The 26,761-nt window shown below is 42.3% G+C and overlaps 2 protein-coding genes across 3 annotated transcripts; one reads left to right on the plus strand and one right to left on the minus strand.

The window, feature by feature from the left end:
* Nucleotides 1–767: 767 nt before the first annotated feature.
* On the plus strand, nucleotides 768–3,628 carry LOC121199161 (60S ribosomal protein L22). 2 transcript variants are annotated; one of them, XM_041063662.1, is made up of 4 exons: nucleotides 768–824; nucleotides 1,541–1,651; nucleotides 1,788–1,912; nucleotides 3,431–3,628. In XM_041063662.1, exons 1-4 carry the CDS (start codon nucleotides 813–815, stop codon nucleotides 3,573–3,575), a joined length of 393 nt encoding a protein of 130 aa, XP_040919596.1. In that variant the 5' UTR covers nucleotides 768–812; the 3' UTR covers nucleotides 3,576–3,628. The 2 variants fall into 2 exon arrangements, with proteins under 2 accessions (XP_040919596.1, XP_040919597.1); XM_041063663.1 differs by having other exon boundaries at nucleotides 789–824; nucleotides 1,544–1,651.
* A 373-nt stretch (nucleotides 3,629–4,001) lies between these two features.
* rcc2 (regulator of chromosome condensation 2) lies at nucleotides 4,002–12,827 on the minus strand. Its single transcript, XM_041062560.1, has 13 exons — nucleotides 12,721–12,827; nucleotides 11,252–11,466; nucleotides 10,451–10,544; nucleotides 8,419–8,562; nucleotides 8,101–8,232; nucleotides 7,839–7,927; nucleotides 7,293–7,407; nucleotides 6,961–7,127; nucleotides 6,641–6,821; nucleotides 6,438–6,543; nucleotides 6,016–6,088; nucleotides 5,740–5,817; nucleotides 4,002–5,201 (listed from the first exon to the last, which is right to left on the minus strand). Exons 2-13 carry the CDS (start codon nucleotides 11,450–11,452, stop codon nucleotides 5,097–5,099), a joined length of 1,485 nt encoding a protein of 494 aa, XP_040918494.1. The 5' UTR covers nucleotides 11,453–11,466; nucleotides 12,721–12,827; the 3' UTR covers nucleotides 4,002–5,096.
* Nucleotides 12,828–26,761: the final 13,934 nt, after the last annotated feature.

A 26,761-nucleotide genomic window follows, 5' to 3' on the forward strand; every position in this document is an offset into this window, starting at 1 on the left:
AGCATGTATTAGCATATTTTGCCGCTAGCTTATGACTTCATTGCCGATTTATTGCGGGAATACAAGGCTACAATTTTATTTCGTCTCATTTTTCTGTTTAAAAAGTCCGACATTGCATGGACAGAGCAGCTCCGTTAGTAAGCGGCTGCTGTTGTTTGTGTGCTGCTCTAACTGGATAGTGGATGGAGGCAGCAGTGAAAGCCGGTAAATATTAAAAAAAATTAATATATTATTATCATTATTTTGGTGGTAATCATTAATAATAATGTTTTAACATACGTTATACATATAACGTTTTAATATATTTTATCAATATGAAATAATAACGGGGACTGTTGTGTGGTGGATGTAGCTGCGTGTAGCTGCTGATTAGCCTTAGGCTAGCTCAGTTGCTCCGAGCTAAGTGTACGGGTTCCCGGCCAGCTGACCCCGGCTGACCCGTAGGGTAACCGCCAAATATGGAAAGTACACTCCCACTAAAATCCAAGATGGCACAGCTCAAATGCCCATGGTTTGGTCACAAAACCGACTCCCCGAAACCAATGGGTGATGTCACGGGTGCTACGTCCATGTCTTATACAGTCTATGGTATACACACACACACACACACACAAAACAAACCCAGTGTGTAGATTCTGTATCAACATAGTTTGTGGTGTGGTTTGGTTTGGTTTTCGTTATTCTTTTTACCATTTGTTAAATATCTCGTTAATCAACCTCAGATTGCCAGATTCGATCGATGATGCATCGTTTGACTTGTTCATGTAGCGCATGCGCACGAATCCCTCTTCCTTTCTGCTAGCTTCTCCGCCATGGCGCCTATTGTAAGTAAAAAAACGCGTAGTAATAAATCCACCGAAACGGCTGATTTTCCTTTGTGAAAGTCGGAGAAAACGCGCGGGGTGAAAGCACGGCTCTGTAGTGACAGTCGTGGTGAGGGTTCCGGGTTCGGGGTCGGCTCTGAGGTGTTTTAATAAGCACATATGTAGCTGAGTTTTTTTCCGTGGCCTATGGCCGCGTCTCCGCCACGGTTAGCTAAGCTGCTTCTGCGGGGACTGAAGCTCACCACGTTGTTACCTCAGCCAGGCTGCATGAACGGACGGCTGCGTGACAGCCCTTTGTTTAACAGCCTGCGATGATAATACACCTGTAGAGGCTGTTGTTGTCTAATGAGATAGTACACGTAGCTTTCCCCGTTTGTTGCTCCGACAGCTGTGTGAAAGCCGAGCCGAGCTCTGAGAAATGTCCGAGAAGGACCTAAGGTTTCCTTTGCTAATGGGTAAAGTCAGCGCGTCTGCTAACACCGAGCCTTTGAATATAAAATCCATTTATTTTTCTTGACAGCTCCGGTTTAAAACACATTGCTGCTGAATCTTAAAGATAGATTCAGGTTTTTGACTCAACAGCTGCTTTGTTTAGCAAGACCTGTGTGTTGGGCAAGTAGCAACACAACGCGTCTGTCTGCTTTACATGTGTGGTGTGACATTCTTCCTGAGGAGGAAGAGTTGAGTGTGTTGATTGTTTGGTTTTGTTTTGGCAGCAGAAGAAGCAGAACACCGGTAAAGGTGCTAAGAAGAAGAAGCAGGTCCTGAAGTTCACACTGGACTGCACCCACCCTGTTGAAGATGGCATCATGGATGCTGCCAACTTTGTAAGTTCACCACTAATCAGACGTCAGTGTGTTTCAGTCCATTCAGCGCTATTTTAATACAGACAGAAGTTACAGTGATCAGTCTCAACAGTGTGAAAAGCAGCTTATATGGTGTCTGTGTGTGTGATGTTTCCAGGAGCAGTTTCTTCAGGAGCGCATTAAGGTGAATGGGAAAGCCGGCAACCTGGGTGGTGGTGTGGTCTCCATCGAGAGGAGCAAGAGCAAGATTACAGTGTCCTCTGAGGTTCCCTTCTCCAAAAGGTAAGAACCAGTCACACTGCACTCCCTGCTGTGAGCTGTGCTGCCCTGTGGACTCAGGGTCCCAGTATTTTACACACTGAGCTGTGTGAGCTGAATCCACATTGACCTGCAGCATCACTGACGATCATATAGATTCCATCCATTTCCACCTGGTGTTAACATAGCAGTCTCTATCTTGATAGTCTGAACACATTCACAAAAAAAAAACAACATTGCCTGTCATGTTGTGAGGTCACCTGACTCCCTGTCTGCTGAAGCTGCCTGGTAAAAGCTAAAAGTATAAACAAAAAACATCCGTCCATGGCTACGAGGTTGGTTCAAGGTGAACTGTACCTCGTCTGGGAAGTGGGCGAGAGCAGGGAGCAGGAAAAAATACTCACATCCTGTTAGATCTGTGAGATTTAATAAACTGTTATCAGACCTGTCTGATTAGCCTGCACTGAGACTCCAGCTGTTTTAATGATGTTCTTCTGTGGCCTGTTAAAATGCCATATATTCAGTGTGTGATCATCATGACAGTGTTTAGGATTTAACCTCCATGTTACACCATCATTTATGCGTTCAGCCTCTCTGACTGGTTAAAGAGGCCTGTGGGTCACGTTATTATTCAGATAACTGATCCAGATACAGATCACATGTTCAAACCAGGTGGAAACTGACCATTGATTAAATGATTGCCTGTTGCTAATGACCCTGCTGATTTTAAGTTGATTGATTGAGCAGCAAGGATAAAATGTATTGGCGAATAGTACAAGCTGCTGATCTGTCTGCTGTGGTAATTCACTAACCTCAGCTCAGTCTGCTCTACAAACTGCTCTCATGTCACACGAGGACTTTTAACACCAGACTAGTCTCCGTCCTCAGTAACTCAGTGCAGGCTCTTAGTCAGCCTTTCTTTGTCAAAGTTGTAAAATGTAATGGAAAAAGCACTGTAAACTACAAGTGTGGCATCACTGTCATAACATGGTTTCATCCATGTCCATAAAACTCATCAACATGCTCTATAGATGTGAGCAGCTCCAATTAGTTTTGTCTCAGTAGTGATACACACTGTGCTCTCTCATGAATTCTTAGTGAGAGGCTTCACTCTGAAAACCTGAACGAGCACTGAGCTGTTAATGAAGAGCTGTTGTTGGACCATCAGTGTTGGATTTATTTATTTATTGTTGGGATGGACCTTTATTTGCTTTCTTGGTCCCACTCTCATGTCTGGACCGTGGAAGTGAAGACAGATTTCTGTTCTGAAATCTCATTCATAAAAGCACAAAGAGCCGCTGCTGTTTCCTGGTTCACTGTTTGACCGTTTCCAGTCTTTACGCTAAGCTAAGCTAACCGACTGCTGATGGACGCTTCGTATTCACCAACAGAGTGCTGTCAGTTCTCTCATGCTACATTACCAGTCTCACATAATGTCTGCAGAGAAGCTCCGTTGGTCAGGTGAACACTGGACTCCTCGTACCTGTTCATCTCAAAGTGTGTCTTACAAAGTGTTGTTGTTGTTTTTCTTTTGTTTTGAAGATACCTGAAGTATCTGACCAAGAAGTACCTGAAGAAGAACAATCTTCGTGACTGGCTGCGCGTTGTGGCCAACACCAAGGAGAGCTACGAGCTCCGCTACTTCCAGATCAACCAGGATGAAGAGGAGGAAGAGGATGAGGATTAAACTGACAATTCACCTGATTTTGTACATTTAAAATAAATCTTGTTTACAGTACAGAAGCTGGTCTCAGGTGTTTTCTTTGAGGTTCTCTGTCAGTGTGTCACAGACGCACTGATCTGTCAAACCCGAGACATCATGTGCTTAAAACTACAATATTCACAGCTACAAATCAACAAATGCTGAACACTGAAAATATTATGCTCAGCACATGGTTCATGTGATGTGGTTGAAGGCGTTGACTTTTGTGATGCCAGGTAAGGACTTCCACATTCAGGTAAAGTGAATGCTATCAGTGAGTGGCTGTGAGTGTTGCATCTGCTCCTGCACACAGGTAAAACTGAACATGGTGAAAATGTACCCAAATAAATGCAGTTTTAAGATAAAGAAAAATATTAAGAAAAATCGATTTCCATGAATCTTTATTTAACCATTTCAATGAAAAAAAAAACAAAACAATAGAGCCCAGAGAAATTTCACTATAAAAAAAGAAAGCAGTACAGAGAGGAGGAAAACACCTTTGATGTTTGTAAAACAAGGACATGCCTTCTTTTACCCAGCACACCCTGATGCACTGAACCATTTCCAGACAGCTCATTATTGGTTCTAAAAAAATCTGACCTGCTTGTGAAACTGCTTTGAGCATTGGAATAGTTAATATTACTCAAATTAGCAAAAACAAGAGCTTGTAGACACTGTGGTCTTGGAAGGACTGAGGTGTGCATCCTCGATGCAAACACTGAAGACTGAAGAGGACAACAAAAGGAATGTAACATCGCGTGGAGTGCACCCAGAACATTGTGTTCCAAATCCTGATTGTAATCTGTGGCAGCTACGCGCACACATACACACACACGCACACAACACACACACACCTGTTTATACTGCCGTATACATTAAATCAGAATGATCAGCTGATCCTCTGAACAACACAAACAAGACTTCCATATCCTGAACATACATGTAGAAAAAGGCACAGGTATGGAGTGTTGGTCTTTGAAAACCCCTTAGTAGGAAAAGACTGAGGGTTCTGCTGTAGCACCCGTAAAATGTGACAAACAACTCTATCATTACAAATACTGCAACAAAGAAAACAACAGAACAAGAGACATGAAGACATCAACGTTTGGCTGTAGTACAAAATGGAAAAGGGTTTTGGGAAGCACAACTCTGCTGGGTGTGAAGTGCTTGGAGCAAACCGTTGCCGGTTCACTCGAGGTGGGAAGTGTAGATATCTGACCGTTCACTGTGACGGCTGGACCATCCAGAAGATCTGTCTGTCTCCAGTCCCACTTTCTCTGATTTCAGTGTCCAAATTGGTGCAGAACAGGTTTGCTGGTAGTTGAGATGTGTGGATATCTTTCAGACTTTTGAGTACCTGCCCCCCCCCCGCCCCCCCAACTCAACCATCCCACTTATAGCACACCACCATGACCAGTGGGGACCACACAGGCCAGGTGTTCCTGAGGAGCTTCGCTGGTCTCTGCTCCAGTGAAAGAGGTTGAGGTGTTGCTGTTGCGGGCGCACTTAGATTGTTCGGGGGTTGTACTCGGGCAGCTTCTTCAGCTTCTCCTGTTCCTGCTGAGTGTCCTGTCTGGCGATAACCATGGAGTGAGCGTAGCCCATCACCACCTGCAGAAAACACATGAGACTCAGCCGTCTGCTCCGAAAGGACCAGGACACGTCCCTGCTTCAAACCTCAGCTGTGACACAGCATCTCACAGTTACACCTTTTATTCTCTGAGACCCTCTGAACTGCAGGTATGATAACATGTACAGAGACCCCTGTGCTGAGTGAAGTCCACGTCTGCATGAAGACAGGCAGGTACTGCTACACAGGTAATCCATTTACTGTAATGTCTCAGCTCATCATTGCTTTAATCTGAAGTTGTGTTCAAACTCAAAGTGAATTTAAGAAGAAGAAGAAGTGTTTACATGAATACCTGCAAAACTAATGACATGTCCATCAGCCTGAGCTGTGTTTACTGCTAAACAGTCTTTCTTTTTTTGATACTCCATTTCCAGTCCATGGTGTGGACAGAGTGTCAACACAGAGAAAAACAACTGCAGGTTCAAATTCAGCAGCTCAGTGTGGACATTCTCTGAGGGGTGGACGATGTGTTCACAGTTTCCTCCATTAGGAGCTGATCACTGCTTTTTATTTTATTACCTGCTCGATGTAGATGCCATCCAAGGTCTTGACCTCCTGGGCAGTGGTGGAGGATTTAGGTTTGTTGTCTCCATATCCCTTAAGGACAAAGGACAAGATACCATCAGCACCTGCTTATCACAACAGGAAATGCTCTACTATCAACCAGTCTTCTGTCAGTATCCGCACTTATTTTCTTGGGGACAGTAAAAGGCTTCACTGTGATTAAAAACACAGCTGTCCTGAAGACAGCGCCACATGTCATGACCCCGCCGTGGCTGAGGCCTCGGGTCTTACCAGCTCTCCAAATGTGGGCGAGGGGCCCCAGCTGATCGTACTCTCATCTGCAGCAATGATGATGCTGCTCTTCCTGTTAGACACAAACACACAGTCAGACTGGGATCAGGACACAGTCATGTTGTCCATATTCTGTACTACTACTACTACTAGAGGGCAGAGCCTGTCTAAACACATTCCCCTGTTGGTGAATTCTACTGTGTGTGTGTGTGTGTGTGTGTGTCTGTGAAACCTAAGACGTGTGTCAAACAAACTGCTTAACTGGACTTATTGAACATTGTCTGAGTGATGGACTTTGTCTGAAGCACACTGAGGGTCAGAGAGATTTGACCCCTGGTAACCAGAATGATAAAGTGTCCACACAAATGAACAAACACTCTGTGTGACTGAGAGACTGAAGAACACATAAGGTCAGCACTCACCCGCAGGCCAGACTGCGGATCTTCCAGCCACACAGATCCTGCACAGCTTTGGGGTACATGGTTGACTCTCTGGAGGTGTTTGTCACGCCCCAGAAAAACAGCCCCCCTGCAAATACAACGCTGATCACACTTCTACACGCACAGCAGCACACAAACACCATCATTTATCATCAACATTACTTTGTGATGTGCTCTGCTCTTACCCATCTCATTGACAGCGAAGGAACACTGGTAGCCTGTATAGATCTGACTGGCTCCACGTCCAGGGAAGTCAAACAGTTTGACCAGGCGGGGAACCATCTCGTCCTTCTGCTCAGTGTGGCCCAGGCGCCCGTAACCACCAAAGCCCCAGCTGAACACTCGCTTCTGAGAGTCCAGCACCAGCTACAAACACACACACACACATTTTAATGATTAGCATAAATGATAGCAGCATTATTTCATAAGCTTTCTTAGAATCATCATTGGAAAAACTATTGTTTCATTGTATGTAGTTGTCATGAGACTGAGTGTATTTTCTCACTGTGTGGTTACCCCCGCAGGCCACATCTCGGACCACCACGTTGGGCACGGGCATGACCTGGCCATCCTTGGACTTCTCAATGAAGATGGCGACGCGGCGAGGGATGAGCTCGCAGTCAAACTCGATGCGCTGAGCGCGAGCTATGAACTTCCCATCACTGTTGTGACCTGCCATCAGACACAAAGAAGTAGGTATAGAAAAACCCAACCAGTTACATGCTTCTGAGGTCACCACCGATGTCTGCTGCTGGCAAAGACACATCACATTAAAACTAAACATGGCAAAGATGGGAAATAAAAAGCAGTAAGAGCGACTGCACGTTGTGAGCGTACCCAGCTGTCCATACTCCGGGCAGCCAAAGGAGTACAGGTTTCCTTTGCAGTCCACCACCATACTGAATTCAGCACCGCAGGCCACCTTCACCAGGGGCTGGCCATTGTAGGAAATCTAAAAGGAGAGAGAAACACACACATACAGATGACGCCTCTGAAAGGCCAGTGAGTTGGCTGAAGTTTACAGTGTGTTGGTCTCGTTTGTTGGTGATGGAGTTTGGTGCTCCACTGACGTAGGTAAGCCTGTAGGTGATGGGGTTTGAAGAACAAAATACTTCACCTTTGTCTTGCGAAAGCTAATTATTAAATCATCAAACAATATGCTCAAACACTGCCTTGAACTGCCAGATTAGTCTAGTATGTGCGAGCTTGACACTGTCCAGGTGTTTACACACAGCTGAGCTCCATCTTTTTTTTTTATTTTGTACAAATGATCTTAAAAAAAAAAAATCTAAATTCTATTTTTTGGCATCTGTGAATCGATTCAGAAGACATGAATCGATTTACAAGATAAAAAATCTCTGGCGTGTGTCAGTGGTGGCTTACCGGTGCTGGGCTGAGGACTGCATCAGTCTGGTTTCCTTGGCCAAGCTGGCCCAGCTTGTTCTCACCAAAAGAGTATGCAGTGCCATCCTCTGTGGGGAAATAATGACAGCAGCATTTACCAACCATCACATTCTGTTAATAGGACCCGTGCTGGTTTACATTCCAACCAATGACTACAGCAAATCAACAGCAGCTCAGTGAAATCAGCTGCTGTGGAGTTTGGCAGGAATGAAAACACAGACGTCTCTGATGATAAGCTCACCTGTAAGTGCCAGGGTGTGATTGCGTCCACAGGCGGCAGCAACAATCACATGATCTGCCAGGGCCTCGATTAACTTGGGGGCCTCCAGGCGCTTGGTGTCGCCGTGACCCAGCTGACCTTTGTCGTTACGACCTGAGGAAGCCAGAAAGCAAACTCAGTGATGGATAACTCCACCCACTCTGAACTCAAACCTGCATACAAGTCCACTTCCTTACAGTCAGTGATCAGAGCTGTACGTACTGGATATGAACCCATAACCTCTGGGGGTGTGGCTTATACAGGAAAATTGTTTGCACCTGAATGCAGCATGTTACTTACCCCAGCTCCACAGCTTGCCCTCAGTGGTCATGAGGAGACTGTGTGCAGCACAGGGACCAGACACCACACAGCTAACCTGGACATCATTCAGACAGCCGTAGCGGTGAGGACCCCACAGATTCTGGCCCAGGTGGCGGAAAGCAGCTTGAAACACAGATCAACACACACATTTTTTATATTTGAAAACAGACAAACTACAGTGACCAGCAGAGTCAGGAAATTACTGAAAAAAAAAAAATCAATCTATATATTTGTGAAGTGTTTTTGAAGGTTTAATTCTTCAGTAGGAACTAATGGGTCTGGAGCTGAGAGGCACAGACAGGGCAGAAAAATCAAAAGGCACTGAGAGACAGACTAACACATTGTTGGTTTGGATCTGCCCATGGGATTTGTTGACGAAGAAGGAAGACTATAGAGCAGCACCAGCTTTATGTATTAAACTAGAATTATAGCCTGATGGTCACCAGTTCAGTATACAACCAAATATGAAATACGGTCACAACCTGCCTCTCTGTTCCTGAGTTATGCTTTTGGAAAATGGCCAGAAAATTGTTTTTTTTTTTTTGCAGAACAACATGATCTCTAAGTGAAGCTGACCTTTCAGATATAAAATGTCATCCCTTCATTTGTGTGACATTTTGTCATAATTAGCCTAATGTTTTTTGTGTCACAGCAACTTTGACTTTTCACCACCTAATTCTAATCAGTTCATCCTTGAGTCCAAATGAACGTTTGTGCCAAATCTGAAGAAATTCCCTCATGCTGTTCCTGAGATATGTAGTTCACGAGAACGGGACAGACTGATGGACAACGTGAAAAACATAATGTCTTAGACCATGGCTGTCACTGGCGCAGAGGCACAATAAGTAAGAGTTTTTATAGACGACAATGTTTATATTTCTTAAAGCTATTTGAAAAAGTTGTACTGTTTCCATTCACTTTCAATGGAGGCGGATCAATTAAAGACAAACTGCTGCCACACGTTCACAAGAAGTGCTAAAAATACCCAGCTAAACCTTTCCAGAGTATCTGTAAGTGCACAACAAAAGAATGATTTGAGTGTGAGTTCGGTGCTCTGGCAGGCACAGCATCTCACCCATCTAGAGATGGGCTTTGTCTATGCAGCTGCTCCTGCTGACACCCCAACCCCCCCATTCAGTCTCAACAAAGCTGATTTATCAGTGTGTACCAGAGTAGGAGACAAGGATAGAACAAGGCAATGCAAAGCCTGCCCCAGGCATCAGTGGGCCTGCTGCAGCAGGGGGGGGGGGCAGAACAGAGCATGCATACATATGAATGGACATTACTGTCACAATCAATTAATGGGATCTCACTGATTTGAACACATATGTTGCCTGTGCAACCCAAACAAAGACCCACATGTATGCCTAACATGTGGGCATCCTTACTCATTTCTTTCTCTGCTGCAAACACACTGGAAAATCTCATCAATGCTTTATTGATTCTGTCTGGCCATACAATTTCCTCCATTTCCTCCATATGCCACGGATCAGGAAGACAGCCAGGTAGAGAACCTGTTTATCCATCCGCCCTGTGCAGAATCCCAGGCTACAGTGGAGGTTGCCAGACACAGTGAGCATGGCTTTTTGTTTTGGTCTGGACAATGATACTAAACCTGGCAACCCCACTGTGACAGCAATGCTCCAGGAAGCTGTACACTGTACACAAGAAACAGCTGCAGTGTGAAACTCCCCTTAAAAGTTGTTGACACATGAGCTGATTAGTTCAAAGATAATTGTTGTGCTCACTTAAGTCAGGGTTCAAAATTTTATCCTGAAAATAGGATCAACATCTGCTCACTCTCTTGCATGGAGAAATGATAATGGCAGTAACTTCAAAAGACTTAGATGTGAGATATTAATCATTGTTGTTGTCAAGGTTTAAATAGTACCAAAGTATGGAAATCAGTAACTGAGATGCATCAGCAGCTAAAAAAAAAGGGAAGTTATCAGGCACAGTCATCTGTCCTATGCTGGACCCCACCCCACTACTTGCTATAAAAATATTCTACCTTGTTGTTTGGGCACCTCCTTTCTTCCAATCAAATCCCAGTTGGTTGCTCCAAAGATGAGCATCTGACCTTTTACCTTTGGGCACTCAAGTTTCTGTAGAAAGAGAACAAGGTGGTCAATAACATAAAAAAAAAAAGCTTATTATTTCAACAAACAGCTGCATCTCTGATTTGATTAAAGGAACATTCTGACATTTGGGAAACTAGATTTTGGTCATCTTGATTATCAAGTTTGAAAATATGCTCATTACTCTGTTTTTTTTCCCTGAACCTTTATCTAAACCTTGAACAACAAGGACTTTTAATCATTATATTGACAGTAACTATCCTTCTGCAATCTTAGAAACAAAGAATCCATTAGTGTAGACACTGTGGACATAACTAAGCACCTGGACACCAAGAACAAACCACACCACCACCCTTCCTGTAAAGAATACTTCCTTTCATCAGAAAACAGATACAAGATGCTGTATAATACTAAATTCCATGTAAAGTGTCAGACTGTCCTAGATTATAAGGAAAACAATACTAAAACACAAATACTCGCTGGCTGGAAGTCGTTATGAGGTACTAATTCAATATCCTGAATTCTTACTAAGTCAGAATCATGAGATAATTAATTTAATCCCTGTCACCCCCCCCCCCCCCCCCCAGGCCCCACTAAAACAACTTATCTTCCTGGCATTCACAGATGGAAGCAAGGTATAAATTAAACAAATGTTTTCAATTACAAACACATCATTCTGACAGTTTCCTTAAAATAGTCAGTGGGTTAGTTTTCGGTCGGCGCATCAAACCCACTATTTTCTCTTTGACGTCGTCGGCCACAGTGACAGGCTGGAGACCAGACTTGGCGGCAGGCTTGCCAGGTTTCTTGTTGTTCTCCTGCTCGTAGTCAAACTCATCATCGCTACTGAAGTCCCTCTCTTTCCTTTTCCCGCTGGCCCTCTTCTTTTTCATCCCACCATTCCCTGAGATGTCTGTCACCTTCTTACGTGGCATTTTTAGATCAGAAGCTGTTCTCGTGAGAAAGAGGAAGTGATCAATTTATACATGTAAAGTGCAATAATTATGTGCGACTCAGACTGAAACTGTACTTGAACTCAGATCTTCAAAGAAACAATAAAAATGTAGTGATCTAACTACATACTGGGCAGCAATGAAAAGCAATAAGAACAAGACAACTTATAGATCTTATATATAACATAAAAAACATAGTTAAGGTAAGTAGAACTATGAATAAAAAAAAAAAACTAATTACACAATTATCCAAGCTTGAAAAACAGCACAGCACACAACGACTGCCCCAAAAAAAAGTTTAAAAAAAATAAATAAAATAAAAATCAGTCAAATTGTGCCTCAGTGAAGAAGCTCCACGTGAAGAGAAATAAGTATGTAATTCATTTTACACATCACATAATGCTGACATTAATTACAAATCCTGAGCGGGTTGTCGAAGAACTGACATCATTACAGCAATAACTTTCACACCTGTGTTTCCGTTACATGAACTTCAGCAAGTGAACAATTCAGACTTACTGCCTATAAACACACACACACACACACACACACACACACACACACACACACACTTAAAGCAACCAACTAAAGTATGTGTCTTTAAGAAGTAAGTTCATTATGCATAGCCCTGGTTGCCTCTATTATCAAGTACCAGCCATTAAAGTAGAAAAATTGAATTGGTTTTCTCAAAATACCTTCCTGAATGTTTGTTTAATCGATAACCAGTGAAAAGTAGCGCAATAAAAGACAAACCAGCGAGAAACTAAAACACGTTCGGGTGTCAGTCGAGTAGCTAGCCGTTAGCCTCATTAGGCTAACGAGCTAACCACTGTCGCTCTTTGTTCACATAATGCCTGGGTAGCGGGCTAGCTGCCGTGCTAACGCACAGCATGTAAAGTTAACATTACACACTTTACACAGCCGCTATACAAACGGGCTGAGTAAAGTTTGTATGGCCTGTAATAAGAGCAGGTTCCATTGACCGCACACCGAAATAAGCTCGAGTAAAATTTACAAAACAGCGGACTGATGGGATTCATTGTGCTAACATTACCTCGCTACTGTAAGCTAACAGGCACTCTAAATAAAGACAGGGTCACTAACGTTACATGAAACGATGCTACAACAAAAACTTTTTGATATTTTCTTGACTGGACACATTTTTAGTTTAGAGTACGTACAACCTCTACGATTTAAGAAAAAAAAACATTTTGTTTGTAATTTCTTAAAGGTAAGAATAAATCCTGTACCGGTGATTTCCTGATTCAGCAGCTCTCTGTCCGTCTCCGGTTTGATTGATTTGAACAAAAGAAGCTGCAGTCTGCTTTCACACCACGTGGTTTACATTTACTATTCATACAGGAAACCAAGCACTCACCAACACACAGAGCAGGACGGAGGAGAACCCCGGGCTGTGATGGAGGAGCAGGGACCGGACTACATTTCACTGGGACTAAAGGCAAACTTCAGCTGAAGTGGCTCTGACAGACCTGGCTTACAAGAAGTTGTGCTGGCACTGAAGAAAGGTTCAACTGAGAAATAAAACACTGGAATACAAAATAACCAAAACTTTAAATAAAGCATGAATCTAACAGTAAATAGTCTGGTTCGGTTTTTTGGCCACGAACTTCTTGAAAGGCTTCTCTCAGCACTTGGAAAAAATGAATGAATGAATGAATCTAACGGTTTCTGACCTGAGGCTTCTCATAGTCCTATTTTATTTTTCATTTATTATTATTATTATTTCCTATTTTTCATGTATACGACGAGGCTCTAATACATCGTCGTCTTCTGCAAGACTGGATGAAAATCACTGCAATGTATAAACAGCAAAAATCGATTTATAGAACTGAAGAGTAAAAACACTGACCTGCTTTTATTCTTTTGTTCCTCCATTAAAGCTTTAAGTTGCTGAAATATATTATAAAAATGTTGTAGCCTACTTTTTATGCCACTACATTTATCTGACAGCTATAGTTTCTGGTTACTTTTCAGTTTTTACCTTAAACAAAACCACATGGTAAGCTGTAAATCACATTGATCTGTTAAGGATTTGCAGATCTGAAGAGATATTACATTTATGCAAACACAACTAATATTCTTATCACTGAATTTTCAAAGTATACATTATCCACTCTGCCATCATGTGATGTCATGAAGGTTAGCTCAGCAAATGCTTTGTCAGACATTATTGACCACACTAAGCTCAGTCTTAAAGACTGGCACCCTGGACAAGTGAAGAGGACCGCGTGCAAACGGTGCAGGTCCATCCTGCAAGCTGAATTTGATTTGTACAAAGATGCACTTTAAGATCATAACAATGAAATGAAATCCTCCAAACAGCCATACATTTTTCAGCTAACCTTAATAATAATAATGTTTTGTTTCTTTTCCATTGACAAACTGATTCATTCTATCAAATCATATCCTTATGAATTAAACTGCAGAGAAATATGACAAGTTTCCCTGTTTCCCTCATAACAGAGTGTCTGCTATCAGAGATAATGATGCAGGTCCAAACAGCAGTGCCTCTGGCTCCAGTCCTTCACACCAATGGACTGTAAACAGATGACTGTGTAAAACTTCAATTTCTCCATCTGTCCTCTGCAGCGTTTAAGTCTTTGTTTCCAGGTTTCTCACGTAAGACATGGCTTTGTATTTAGTGCTGGAAAGTCTATGCTTCCCTCTGCTGGACAACACTGAAATGAAGCACACCTCTTCACTTTGTTTTCAGTGTTGTGATTTGATTTTAATGTGGCGTGGAAATTTAAGTCACAGTGAAAACAGTTTATTCAGTTATTTTACAGAAAAAAACACAAAGTTTCACTTTAATTTTTCTTTATTCAGACATTTTAAATCTTCCATAATTAATCACGGTGCAGGCAAGATAGCTGATGACATCTGGTAAAAATAATAATAATGTTGTGAAGGTGAAGGAATGCATTACATGACATAGTTTTATTTTGAAATAATAAACTGGCCATAAGGTAGGGACAGTATAGCACAGTAAATGCAGTGAAGGAGGGACACTTTAAGAAGTCAGTGCACACTTCCTCTGAGTGCAGTTATCAAAGACTTTAACTTCTCAGTGGAAACTGTTTTCTCTGTAGATTTGATACATTGTTAGTAAATCAGTTACAGTTGCTTGAAGTATGAATGAGTCCCACATTCTCTCAAAAGTTTATAATTTTATCAAAGAAATAAGAAAAGAAAGGAAGGAAACAAACTTTATTTATACTTCACATTTCAGACACAGTGTTTCACAGAGACAGAAATCAAACAGAATATATATTATACATATAAATACAGATAGGCCACAGAAACAAACACTACTGCTACAAAAACTATTAGACCAGCTTTAAATCTACAGTACACAAGTTATGGAAATAAAGTTAGCACTAACAGGAGACTGCAAGCAAACCACTATAATCTCCTAGGATAACTGGTGTTTTCATGGTCACTCAAGTCCGGAGCTGGTTAGAGCCAGGCAGCAGGTCAGGTTTTTGTCCACCGCTGCTCCCACCCCGGCTGGGTAGAGGGCTCTCGTCTCCTTGCAGCCCCCCTATCATAGAGCCCAGGGTACCATAGCTGCCACCATAGGGCTCCATCTGAGCCGCCACGCTCAGGCCAGGAATGTCTGTGCGGGGCCGTGGTGGAGTCTGGTTCAACACTGAGGAGGGAAGGGAGACTGGGGTGGTGGCGTTCTCACTGAGGCTCTGCACTGTCACTGATGACTGGCACAGAGGTACAAATGTGAGGTAAATCCACAATTCTTATTATGTATATTATGTCAAACAATAACACAAAGATTGAAGTCTGGTGGCAAAGAAAAAAACCTGAAGAAACCAGAAACCTGCTGTGTCACTGAGTCTGTGGTGAAGAACAGAAAACTATTTGGGAACAAATTCTTTTACCTATGAACAATGGAACACAGTGTTCCAGACCAGCTAACAAGCTCAGCATGACAGATAAGCTATAGCTTATTGGAATCCACCTCCATCTCTGGAAATGTACATATTTCAGTCACTGAGTAGCCTCTAAATGTATTAAGGAAAGAGCGCTGAGAATATGAACTCACCAGATAGTGGGTAATCTTCTTTTCAATTTATCAAGAATAAAGTTCCTGATTGATTGATTGATTGATTGATGAAGGTGAAGAAAAATGTGATGAGGGGGGCAAAGTAACAACAATACGTGATTTAACGTCAGCATCCTAAGCACGTCAGCATGCCTAGAGACGTCAGCATGTCTTTAGGCTTCACTGGTGGGTGCACTCAGTGCTGCCACTGGAGGCTCGAAGCTACAGTACATTACATAAACACTACTGAATAAAATAAAATAATAAAATAAAAATAATGTAATCTATATATTTCTATATCTTTTGTTACTTTGCAGTAGGAATGTGCCAGATTAGCACTGACATTGATACTGACTTTATGAAGTGGACTGTGTATCAGCCATAACATGACCAATCCATTAGTACAAATACAGTTATTCAGTCATAAAATTCAGAGATTAGGGGTGGATTAATACAATTCTACTTTGCACCCATCTCACATAGTTCTTCCACCATATTGCAAGTCAAAACGAAGATTTTCTACAATTTGGTGAACATTCTTCCCAAAACATAGTTTATGTCTGCTCAGACACTAAAATGTTCAGGTCCCAGGAGGTAGCGATCAAGGCTCAGGATCAGGGCTAAACTATAGGCTACACTTTAGGTGAACAGCAGGTCAAATAAATGAGGGAAGGTCAGACTGAAGTGAAATGATCTGGTGGCATAAAGATGCTCAGCTGCCAAGTTTGAACACTTGAGAAATTAACCCCTTCAACGCAAGGATGTACCTTCAGTTCACTCTGACAGAACTGTCCTCAACTGAAAAAGCATGTGTGAATTTTGTGGGTTGGAATTTTACTATGAAAGTGACAGTGAGACTGTATGACACAGAAAAGAACAAAGGAATATTTACACCAAGTTCACATCACACAGCAATGGGAAAGACTTCCACGTTCATGACATGCAAATGCTCAACTTGGTGGACAAATGAAGACAGTTGTATGATTGTACAATAATTATTGTGAATGCAAGCATTCTTTGCATTAATGATACAGCACTCTGTGTGTGACAGATTTAGGCTGATATGTCTCCATATTTGATTAAAACATGATGTGAACTTCATTTACATGTCAGAAACTGGTAATCACAGTAACACAGATATGACATGAACATGACATAACTTATTTTACATATCTATCAACTCATACAGAACACAAAAAATATATATGAAAAATTAAACAAGTGCAGAGTTTACAGAGTGACATGGACATGTGAATGAACATACGCATGTGGATATCTAATATGAGGAAGAATAAAGGAAACCAAAAGAAAAATCAACCCATTTCTGGCTTTTGTGTGTGAGAAGGCTAAACCTAAACCAGGCGGACGGTGGATTTGAAGCAGAGAGAGAAACAGAACTGTAAAATACAGAGCACAGCAGCTACAGAACAGGGACAAACGTTCTGACGGGAAAACTGAACCAGTTCAACTCACAGTGTCCACAGAGACCTCGCTGCCTGCCACTGTCTTCTTCTTTCTGGCCATGTTGGGATTCCAGTGACAAACCAGACTGTCGTTCTGCACACTGTAGTTCTTATGGCCGATCAGCCAGTATGTGTTCATTTTACCTTTGCCCTGATAGGAGAAGGAAAGACACGAGAGTAACACGTTGTGTGGTGTGACTACCAGTCTGTTGTTACTGTCAAACCACACTTGGGTCTGTTCACCCAAAAAAAAAAAAAAACTATCAACAGCACTATCGGTAAACCAGATAATTATGTTTTTTTATTGCCAAGATTTTGTATTTGGACTGAGTGAGAAGATATATACTTTGTTGAAATTGGCTTTGGCTGAAACTTTTGTAAATCTAAACATACTGTGCTAGGACATGAGATTACATATAGACTATGACTGAACTTAGTGATTTTACATTCACAATGTGAGGTGACATTTTTGTCTCTTTGTTGCATTGTTGTATGTTTTCATCCAGCTGCTGAGCAAATTCTTCATTAAGCTTTTAAAATGACAAGACTTCCTTGATGTAACAACAAACAAAGTTTGATACAGCCCAGAAAATGAAGTTGACTGCATGGCTGGAATCTTTTACCTTAACTTCAATCTCTCCACGAAGCTGCAGCTCGTAGGCGTTGTCTTTGATCAGAGCCAAGTAGGTTTCCGAGCTGGTGTGGATTCTCTGAGCTGACAACAGAATGATGAATAAGGATGGATCTGAACACTACTCCTGTTTGCAAAATTCAAATACATAATGTGTAGTGTCGTCTATGGACACTGCCACTGAGAGCCTCCAGGGTCTGAAATGTTCAGCTTCTTCAAATACAGGCTTAAGAGGTGTGTAGTGATACATGGACATACATGTAAGTGTTTGTGTATTTGTGTGTCTAAGTGCACATACGCAAGCTGGTGGACTCCATTCTAGAGGCTGTGTTGACAGTATCTCCAAACAGACAGTATCTTGGCATCTTGTAACCCACTATTCCAGCCACACATGGACCTGTAGAGCAAGGAGACAAAGAGCTGTGCTTTACTTTGTTGTAAGAATCTAGAACCATTTCAGTAAAAGCTCAATACATCCCACAATAACACATTAGAGAAAAAGAACAACATACAGGTTACTGTGTTGTTTTTAAAGCCTCACCATCCTGACAGCGACACTGCTAACATGCCGATGTTTAACATTTGGTGGAAAAGTCTTTGGTTTTGCAGGTATTTGGTCATAAAAAAAGTAGGGAACAAAATTTTGTCCTGATGATGATGTGAGATGAACAGTTAAGGATTCACTAAAGTTATTACAATTACAAGAGCGGCCAAAAAATAAATAAAAAATTAAGCAGCTTTTTCCCTTCAGAGCATAAATGCTCCAGCAGACTTCATGAGAATGGACTTTACTATGACCAGCACAATAGCCGTATGTACTTTGGTTGATGTAAGTGTAAGTGTAAGCAGGGACAGTATGGAGTGTAGGTCACTCCATACTGTCCCTGCTCACCTGCGCACCTCACAGTGAGCTCCTCTCACCTGTGTGGATGCCGGCTCGGAGCTGCAGTCTCTGGTTGGGCATGTGAGGGATGGTGATCTGTCTGACGGCTGCAACCAGATCCAGCGCCATCTTGGCAATCTCATCAGCATGCCTGTCCCCGTTCCTCTCAGGCAGACCGCTCACCACCATGTATGCGTCCCCAATTGTCTCCACCTGGTTTGATAATTTGGTCAGATTTTGCTCACAGATACAGTAGATAGACAGACAGACATAGAGTTGGTTCCACCAGGGGGCAGTGCTCCCTTACTTGTATAAAAGTATGTCTCTGTCATCAGTCAAGTCTAGTGATCACACTTTAATACATTCTTAATTTTCACACGTTCACCCTTGAGACCAATTGCTCCAGGCCAATCAGCGCTGAGTGTCAGTGCGTCAGGCCCTCTCACTAACCACCTCACACTAAAAGTCGGTCATTGGCATTGGGGGGGGTAGGCTTGTTTACGTTAGCTAGCTGAATATTGGATGGATTTGAGTTTACCATCCACTGTCCGCTGTCAGGGTGACAGACTGGTGTCTGTCACAGGTGTGCAACCTGGTGTCTGCTTTGATGAAGGTCGATAATTGCCCGAGCTACCTGTGGACCAGGAGTGGTATGATCCAAAAAAAAAAAAAAAAGTGCTTGTGAAGAGGTGCACAGAATAGCACATGGGGGAACTGCAAGCCCACCCTGCCTCAGCTCAACCAGACAGCTGAGTGATCATGTATTCTTTGCTCGTTCTGTAGAAAAGGTAACTGACTCTGGCAGTTGTCTGAGGCCCCAGAGAAAAACTCAGGTCTGGACAGGTGGGGAACTGTCGAGGGAGAAATGGTTGCCACAGGAGCTGGAGGGGAGTCTAACACAGGAGAGGGAGGAGGGGGTGACACATGACCAGAAGCCAGGGAGCTCCATGCAGGCGAGACTCTGCTGCATCTAGTCAGTGACATGACGGGAAACCCTGGTGGCAAACACTGAGCTCGCTTATCCCCTAGCAAGTTAAGGGTCAGAAAACCAAGAAACTGGTCACACACAAGAGAAGCTAAACACCAGGGAAAAGGATGGGAGGCTTATTACTGAGAACTGGCAAAGGCAGACCAGAGACAAACACACGAGGAGAGGGGAGAAAACACAGGTGCAACACAGTAGGGCAGGACAGACAGTCACAGGAGTAGGAAACAGACGAGGGCAGGAAGTGGGATCTGAAACGAGAGGGAAGGTTAGAGACACCAAAATAAAACAGGAAATACTGCAAATGGAATGAGAAAAGCTATAAACATGACCTAAACTTTGATGAGAGTCACAACACTAAGAACATTTACTCAAGTGCTGTACTTACTATTTTTCTTAATTTGCAGGACATTTACTTGTAAAAGAGTATTTTTACATTGTGGTATTATTATGTGGTAATTATATATCTTTACTTAAGCAAAGGTTTTGAGTACTCCTTCCACCTTTGTTAACATGCAAGCCTCAGCTGCAGCTTATCAGATCAATTTACAGTCTGAGAAACTAATGTTAAAGGAATAGTTCAACCCTTTGGGCTGAATTCTTATCTTTCTGACATGTGACACGTGTGGACATTTGATTACCTTGTAGACATCATAGGAATCAATACGTGTATCAAAACACATGTAGAGGTTGTTGAGCATCTCCACCACTTGCAGAGGAGTACAGGACGCAGAGATAGAGGTGAAGCCCACGATGTCTGAGAAAAAAATGGTCACCTGGAACAAAATGGAGAGAAGTGACTCCATCAGTGTGTAAAATTACTGGTTGTACCAAATAAATGCGGTTTAATACAACAGTGCTGCAGTAAATCCAACCCTCATTTATATCAAAGAGAATAACAGAAACAGCTCTTTGTATAATACAATACAGTTTAACAGCACCACAAATAAAAATGATCACATTGTTGAATCAACAGTTCTCTAAAACAATTTCTACAGATAACTTAATATTCTAACCTTCATGAAGGAGATTTTATTGCAGGACTGTTGTATTAGACTACATTATATTGAGCTAATTGGAGCTAATAAACTGGAAATAGAGCGCACACGTTTCTGTGAGAAATAAAAACCCAGGAGAAAGGGTGAGAACAAGAGAGAGAGAGGGTGTGTGTGTGACATTTGGCTTTGATGTTCATCAGTTGTCAGTCAGTGCATGTCAAGCTGAGCCTACTGAACTTAGTGCGCTGTCAATCTCAACCATAGTAATTAGAGGAGAGGATGCAAAACCAGAAAAGAAAAAAAAAAAAAACAGATCTGGCAACACTGCTCCACAGACACTGCTTTTTTTTATATAAAGAGTCACACAAAAAAAACCCAAACAATGTTGGGAACTACTAATTAAATAAAAGTGCAAAGTACGATATTTAAATCTGATTTCCTCGCTAGTTAACTCATCACAGGTGTTGCATTTGCTGCTCCAGACCTGGACAGCATTCTTCTCGCCTTAAGTAAGTCATATTTTACTTTTCCGGCCAGTTTAGGACAAAAAGAAGAATAAGAAGAATTAGTGGGTCTTCCATTTTCTTTCCAGAATACTCCAAATCAGTTTAAAAATGAGCCCACGGTCCTTTTCAGCAACACCCCCCCCCCCTCTGTGCAGAGTGCTTTTGGTACAGCTGCTTCAAGCCTCTTCAATAAGCCAGAATCAATTTTCACCCGCCTAACTTGTTTTATCTCCTGATGAATATGGAACAGGGCAATTATAGGTAATTACGCCAACAATAGCAACAAAGGCAGCAAACACACACATTCATTCAGCGTGTTTGCAGATCTTGCAGAGGTAGCCTCTTTGCAGCAGCGCCCCTCAACCCCTTGCAACATTATAAGCTCTGATTTTGCTTGGGGGAAATATTAATAGTGAATGGGGAGGAGCGCGGAGGGAAAGGTTGTTGTCTCGTCCGCCTTCAGCACTGTTGTCTTTATCTACCATTTGCCTTCAAAACAGACTGACCAGAAGAGACAAACCTCTGGCTGAAACCTTGTATGTCAAGATGACCGTTCACCTCAAAATCTAGCTTTTCTTTGTCACGTTTGACGTTTTGTTTTAACAAAAGGGCAGCATTGTGGAGCATTATTTTTTGTGCTTTTAGGCTGGACAGCAGCAGTCAGTCATGAAGTTGTACCATTGATCTGTTGAGTGTTGGACATGGCCATTGCTCCTAAGACAAAAGTCTAGACCAACAAGTACCGAGTCAAATCCAAGTCCTGATTCTGCCAGGTCCAAAGTCATCAGCTCAAGACCCGGACCCCTGAGTCCAAACCATCAGATTTAAATCCCCGGCTCTGAAATGGTAGAGGTGCTACTAAAGAATAGAGAAGAGGTTTTTTTTCATCATCTTAATTTCATCAGGGTCGGGTTTACGGGTCAAAACTATTTTGTTTTGTTTTTTTTCACAAGAACTCCTCTCAACCTCCAGTTTGAGTAACAGGTCCGTGAGTCTGAAGCCTTATTAGATGCCAGGGACTGCACAGTGGTTTATAATGATAGGTGGAAGGAATTTTAACCTTCATCACAACAATCCCAGATAAACATGCATGTGTTTCATTGGTTATGTATGATTCATTGCTCTGTTAAGTTTAATTTGTTGGGGGGAAACGCTGAGTCAGGCTCAGCTGGAGCTCTGTGTGTCAGCATTCCTGCAGTGACAATTCACAGGCCCACTTCAGAGCTGGTGTCTATCTGAACATTTTCATTCCTGGTATGAAAATAAATGACAAATATGTGCACAGAAATGAATATATATACAGATAAGCCCAAAAAGATTCATACCTGTGCCAGATTTTGATTTATAGTGAATTACTATTTGACCAGTAGGTTTCCTCTGGCTGGAAATGATATAAGCAGGTGACAGGAGATGGCAAAACAACAACAGCTAGAGATATAAATGAAAACAAAATCCACTTTTTTTTTTTTTTTGTCTCCCAGACATCAAACGGTTCTTTTAATTGCTAACAAGCATTTTGTATGTTTCCTCTAGGATTTTGGACCACTCCTCTTTTGGGACTATCTCCAGCTCTTTGAGGCTGGAAAGCTTCCTTGCCATCACTCTGGTCTTTATTTCCCTCCCAAGATTCTCGATGGGATTCAGGTCTGGACTCTGGCTGGGCTATTTAAAATGATGAAATTGTTTTCTGTTAACGATTTCTTGACCACTTCATCTGTATGTTTCTGATCACTGCCTTGTCAGAAGGCCCAGTGTTGCCCAAGGCCGCCTGATATTTTCTCTTTTCTCATGATGCCATTTACTCTGACAAGTTTACCTGGACAGCTGACTGAAAAACACCAAAGCATTACATTCCCACCACCATGCTTGACCATGGGGATAATGATTTTGGGGTTGAATGTGATTCCTCTCTTTTGCCAAACAAAAGCCACGTCCCTCTGTCCAAACAACTCAATTTTTTATCTTATCTGACCAAAGAATTGACCTTGGTGGTGATTCCTGGATTCTCCTCGGCCTGCCGTGCTGTTATTCTTGCTTCCTACCACGCCATTTTGAGATTTTTCACATTATGGAACTCCTTGTTGCATTTTGATTTTACTTTAGACTGTGGCCACCGGCGCTTGAAAACACTTGGCTATTCATAATCTGTCCCCATCATGTGAACAACCACGATGCCCAACCAGAGATCCTCACTAAGCTCTGATTTCAGCCAATGTACTGGTAACTGAGTAGAGAACTACTATATCAGCTGTTCTTAATTTATAGTTGATTCAAATTCTCTAACACATGGTAGAAATTACCAGGACCATTTGGAATAGTATACAAGATTGCATTTCCTCAAACATTTGTGACAATTTCATGGGGTATGAACACAGTAATCACATTGGAAGAGACTGATCAATAAAGTTTTGACAAGATATACACTTTATCTATCAAGAATAAATCACGTTGTCACAATCATTTCATGAGAAGAGGTAAAATATGTTTTATTCCAACCTGTGTGCGTGTGTGCGTGTGTGTGTGTGTATCTTGCACCAACCGTTTCATAGCTTTCGGCCTCAACGTGTTTGTGTTGTCGGAGCTGCTTGGCGACTGACTTGGGCAGCATTTGGTGCAGCAGATCTTCAGCCAGCTGCCTCTGGTGCTTCAGGTCCTCGGTCTTCTCCTTCAGGCTCTGGGCGTAGTTCTGTATCCACTCGGTCATCTGTTTGAACGAGAACATGACCACTGGGTAGATGAGGCAGGCTATGGCCAGCAGGCAGATCCTCATACTGAGACCCGAAGACACAGATCGCGATGCCAACCTGAGAGCCGGCACAGAACTGTCAAACAAGCACTGCTGAGTGTTTGTCAGAGCCTGAATTCCAACGTGAGACCCGGACAGAAGCCCAGTCCCTGCTCCAGAGATCTGCCAATGGCTTGTGTCAAAACTATAAACATGCTTTACATGCTGACTCAAGTTTAACTTGAGTTCTATGTTCTCTAACCAGCAGTCATTCAGTTGTTCTGTCATAACCTTGGCAAAGGTGAGGTAGTTTAGCACGTAAGTCCACTTGTACTGGAAGTCAGTGTGAGCTGCCATGTGGGGGAAGTCCATCAACTGGTGGTTGAGCTCTGTGAATGCTACCAGAAGTCTTGCAGACAGTACATCTCTCCAGTTAGAATTCTGTTTGACTCTGTCTAAAGTATCTTCTACAGTTCCCCAGATGTCAAGAAGTCTTTCAATGACCAATGAGAAAGCAGAAGTACCATTTTCATTTGTGCTGTTTGTCTCCAGTGAGGAGGCATTTAGAAACTCTCGAACGCTCCCCCTCATCTCACGGCAAAATCCAGCCAACTCAACATTGCAAGGGAGCCCATAGCTGTTCCTGTGACCTGCCATTTCACCACAGAGATGACCAAACACTGGAAACACGACCTCTGAAAAGCTGCTTTCCAGCGTCTCGTTGCCCGTGTGCTTGGTAAATAAACGTCTCATCTGTTGAAGCTTGCTGACGAGCTGCAGGATGGCTATCGTCCTGCACGAAGTCAGCTCTTCGTAGGCGGCCTCAGTAGTGTGCAGCAAGTCAAAGTTGGAGCTGAGGTCAATGGAAACGGAGCCGAGCAGAGCCAGGAAAGAGAGGAGGCAGGCTGTCAGAATCCGACGGACGGTGCGACTACTGCCAGACAGAGAAAACCTGGAACACCTGGAACACAGGAATACAACGGGTGAATTAGTGAAGGAGGGGTAAGAATAATGAGAATATGTATTTAAATACAGAATAACATTTGATCAATCAGTATTAATGCAGATCAGAATCAATACAGAGTAGTACAGTAGACTGGATAAGGCTTATTCCTGAAAATTCAAACTTTGTGGGGGAGTTTCGTGCGCTTCACCTGCACAGCTGACAGTCGCTGTCCGCATCCCGCTGCGCCCTCGGAGCGACCCTCCTCTTCTTTATGAATCTTCTTTTGAGAGAGGCCGAGGACGGGGTCCCAGATGCGAAACACTCTTTTTTCATCAAGTCCAGCGATGACATGAGACTCGCGCTGCAGCTGGTTGACCACCTCAGACTGTAGCCTCACAGGACAGAGTCATCGCAGAGGCAGGACCGTACTGAACAGTTGTCCCGTTACTGGAGGTCAGTGTAAGCACCAAGTCAGCAGCAGCGTCTTCTCAACTTCCGGTTGCAAACTTCAAAATAAAGGATTTTATGGTCAATTAAAAATAGTGACGGGTTTATTCGGCTGTAAGGGACTGTGTATACTGAAAGTCATCTCAGTAAATTGGCCAGGAAATCGCCAAATTTGTTTCCTGAAAATGTATGGAGAACACACGGGTAGTATACTTTTTTTTTCTTTTTAGGTGGCTCTCTCCTTTTGAGACTTGCACACTGTGGAATAAAATAAATCCATTTTAAAATCACTGAGCAGCACCACATTTAATTCAACTGTAAAGACAAGCCTTCTCACATTTTATACAGATTTTATTACAATACTTCTAATTGCAGTGAAGCTGTTAAGAGTTGTCAAAAATGAGCATAATTGTGTTTTTATTTTGAAATTGAACCCGTTAAGCAAGAAGCGGTTATCTTCTGAGATCTGCATCTTTTCTCTCTTTACAACAGACTCAGGCTGTCAGTCAGTCTTACCTGTTCCTAGTTCACATATTGAATTCAATTTGTACAATTTTAAATTCAATTTTAAATTGAACAGATTAAAAGAAATTAAATTCGATTACATTCAGTTAAAGTTAAAAAGCTTTGGACATATTGAGAAAATATGACATTTATTCTCATTTATAATGTGAATATACGCAGTTGTGAAATTCTAAATAAAGGATTAATCTGAAATTACCTATCATTGTATAAATTGATCGGCTGTCCCTCAGGTGGTTCAGATCGGACTTACACCACAAAGGAAAATATGCAACAGTGTAAATCAGCTTAAATATAAATCATATTTATTATATCAAATTGGTCACTGCCATTTGTTAAATGAAACGGTGTCCTCAGTATGGCCTGTATTCTGTCTGCATGTAGTTCCCACACACAGTGGGACAGCAGTGTGAGCGCTCTGTTCGAAGCTCCTCCCATTATCCTGGCACACTTGAATCACTTCATCAGACATGGAGCGGTGCTCTGCTCTGACTGCTGCGATGTCCATATGCTTCTATTTCCTACTCACCGCTACTACTACTACTACGACTACTACACATGCACCAGTGTAAAGTTAACCAACACTCGTAACCACAATAAGACCAGAACTCCTACACTTGGCCTTCAGAATAAATGCGTGACTTGTAGAGGAAAACCTGGCTTCATGGACCAGTGCAAGATTCACCAGTGCAAATTTGAGAAATTAAATTAAGGTCTCTCTTTTCATCGTCTACAACGAAGTGAAAGTTCATGGCTGACACAAAAACAGTAGTATTAAAAAAATACACTACCGCTTTTTTTCCGACCGTATCTCAGGGTCGTCATGACAACTGATCAAATTCTGCACACCGAGTTTAAAGCTCTGTGAAAAGGTGGGAATTTTGCTCAAGTGATGTTTCTAATGTCAAGAACAAACTTTAATTCTCAACAACCCCAAACTGATACGCTTGACATTATCAGCTCTGATTGTTAACTGCTGTAGCCGTTTGTTTGTTTGTGTACGCTTTAATTTTGAAGGTTGTTGCCGGAAGTCGTTCATGTTAGTGTCTCGGGTTTGGGCATCACATACGCACACGCGCACATACACTAAGAGGGCTGTAGTGTATG

This window comes from Toxotes jaculatrix, chromosome 2 (genome assembly GCF_017976425.1).
Source record: "Toxotes jaculatrix isolate fToxJac2 chromosome 2, fToxJac2.pri, whole genome shotgun sequence".
Classification (NCBI taxonomy): Eukaryota; Metazoa; Chordata; class Actinopteri; family Toxotidae; genus Toxotes; species Toxotes jaculatrix.

Coding starts and splice junctions, on each gene's coding strand:
- rcc2 (XM_041062560.1), bottom strand. CDS start 11,452: ATGCCACGTAAGAAGGTGACAGACATCTCAGGGAATGGTGGGATGAAA. Junction 8,563..10,450: donor GGAGGTGCCCAAACAACAAG/GTAGAATATTTT, acceptor CTGTGTTTCAAG/CTGCTTTCCGCCACCTGGGC. Junction 6,544..6,640: donor CTTCGCTGTCAATGAGATGG/GTAAGAGCAGAG, acceptor TTGTATTTGCAG/GGGGGCTGTTTTTCTGGGGC.
- LOC121199161 (XM_041063662.1), top strand. Junction 1,652..1,787: donor TCATGGATGCTGCCAACTTT/GTAAGTTCACCA, acceptor TGATGTTTCCAG/GAGCAGTTTCTTCAGGAGCG. Junction 1,913..3,430: donor GAGGTTCCCTTCTCCAAAAG/GTAAGAACCAGT, acceptor TTTGTTTTGAAG/ATACCTGAAGTATCTGACCA.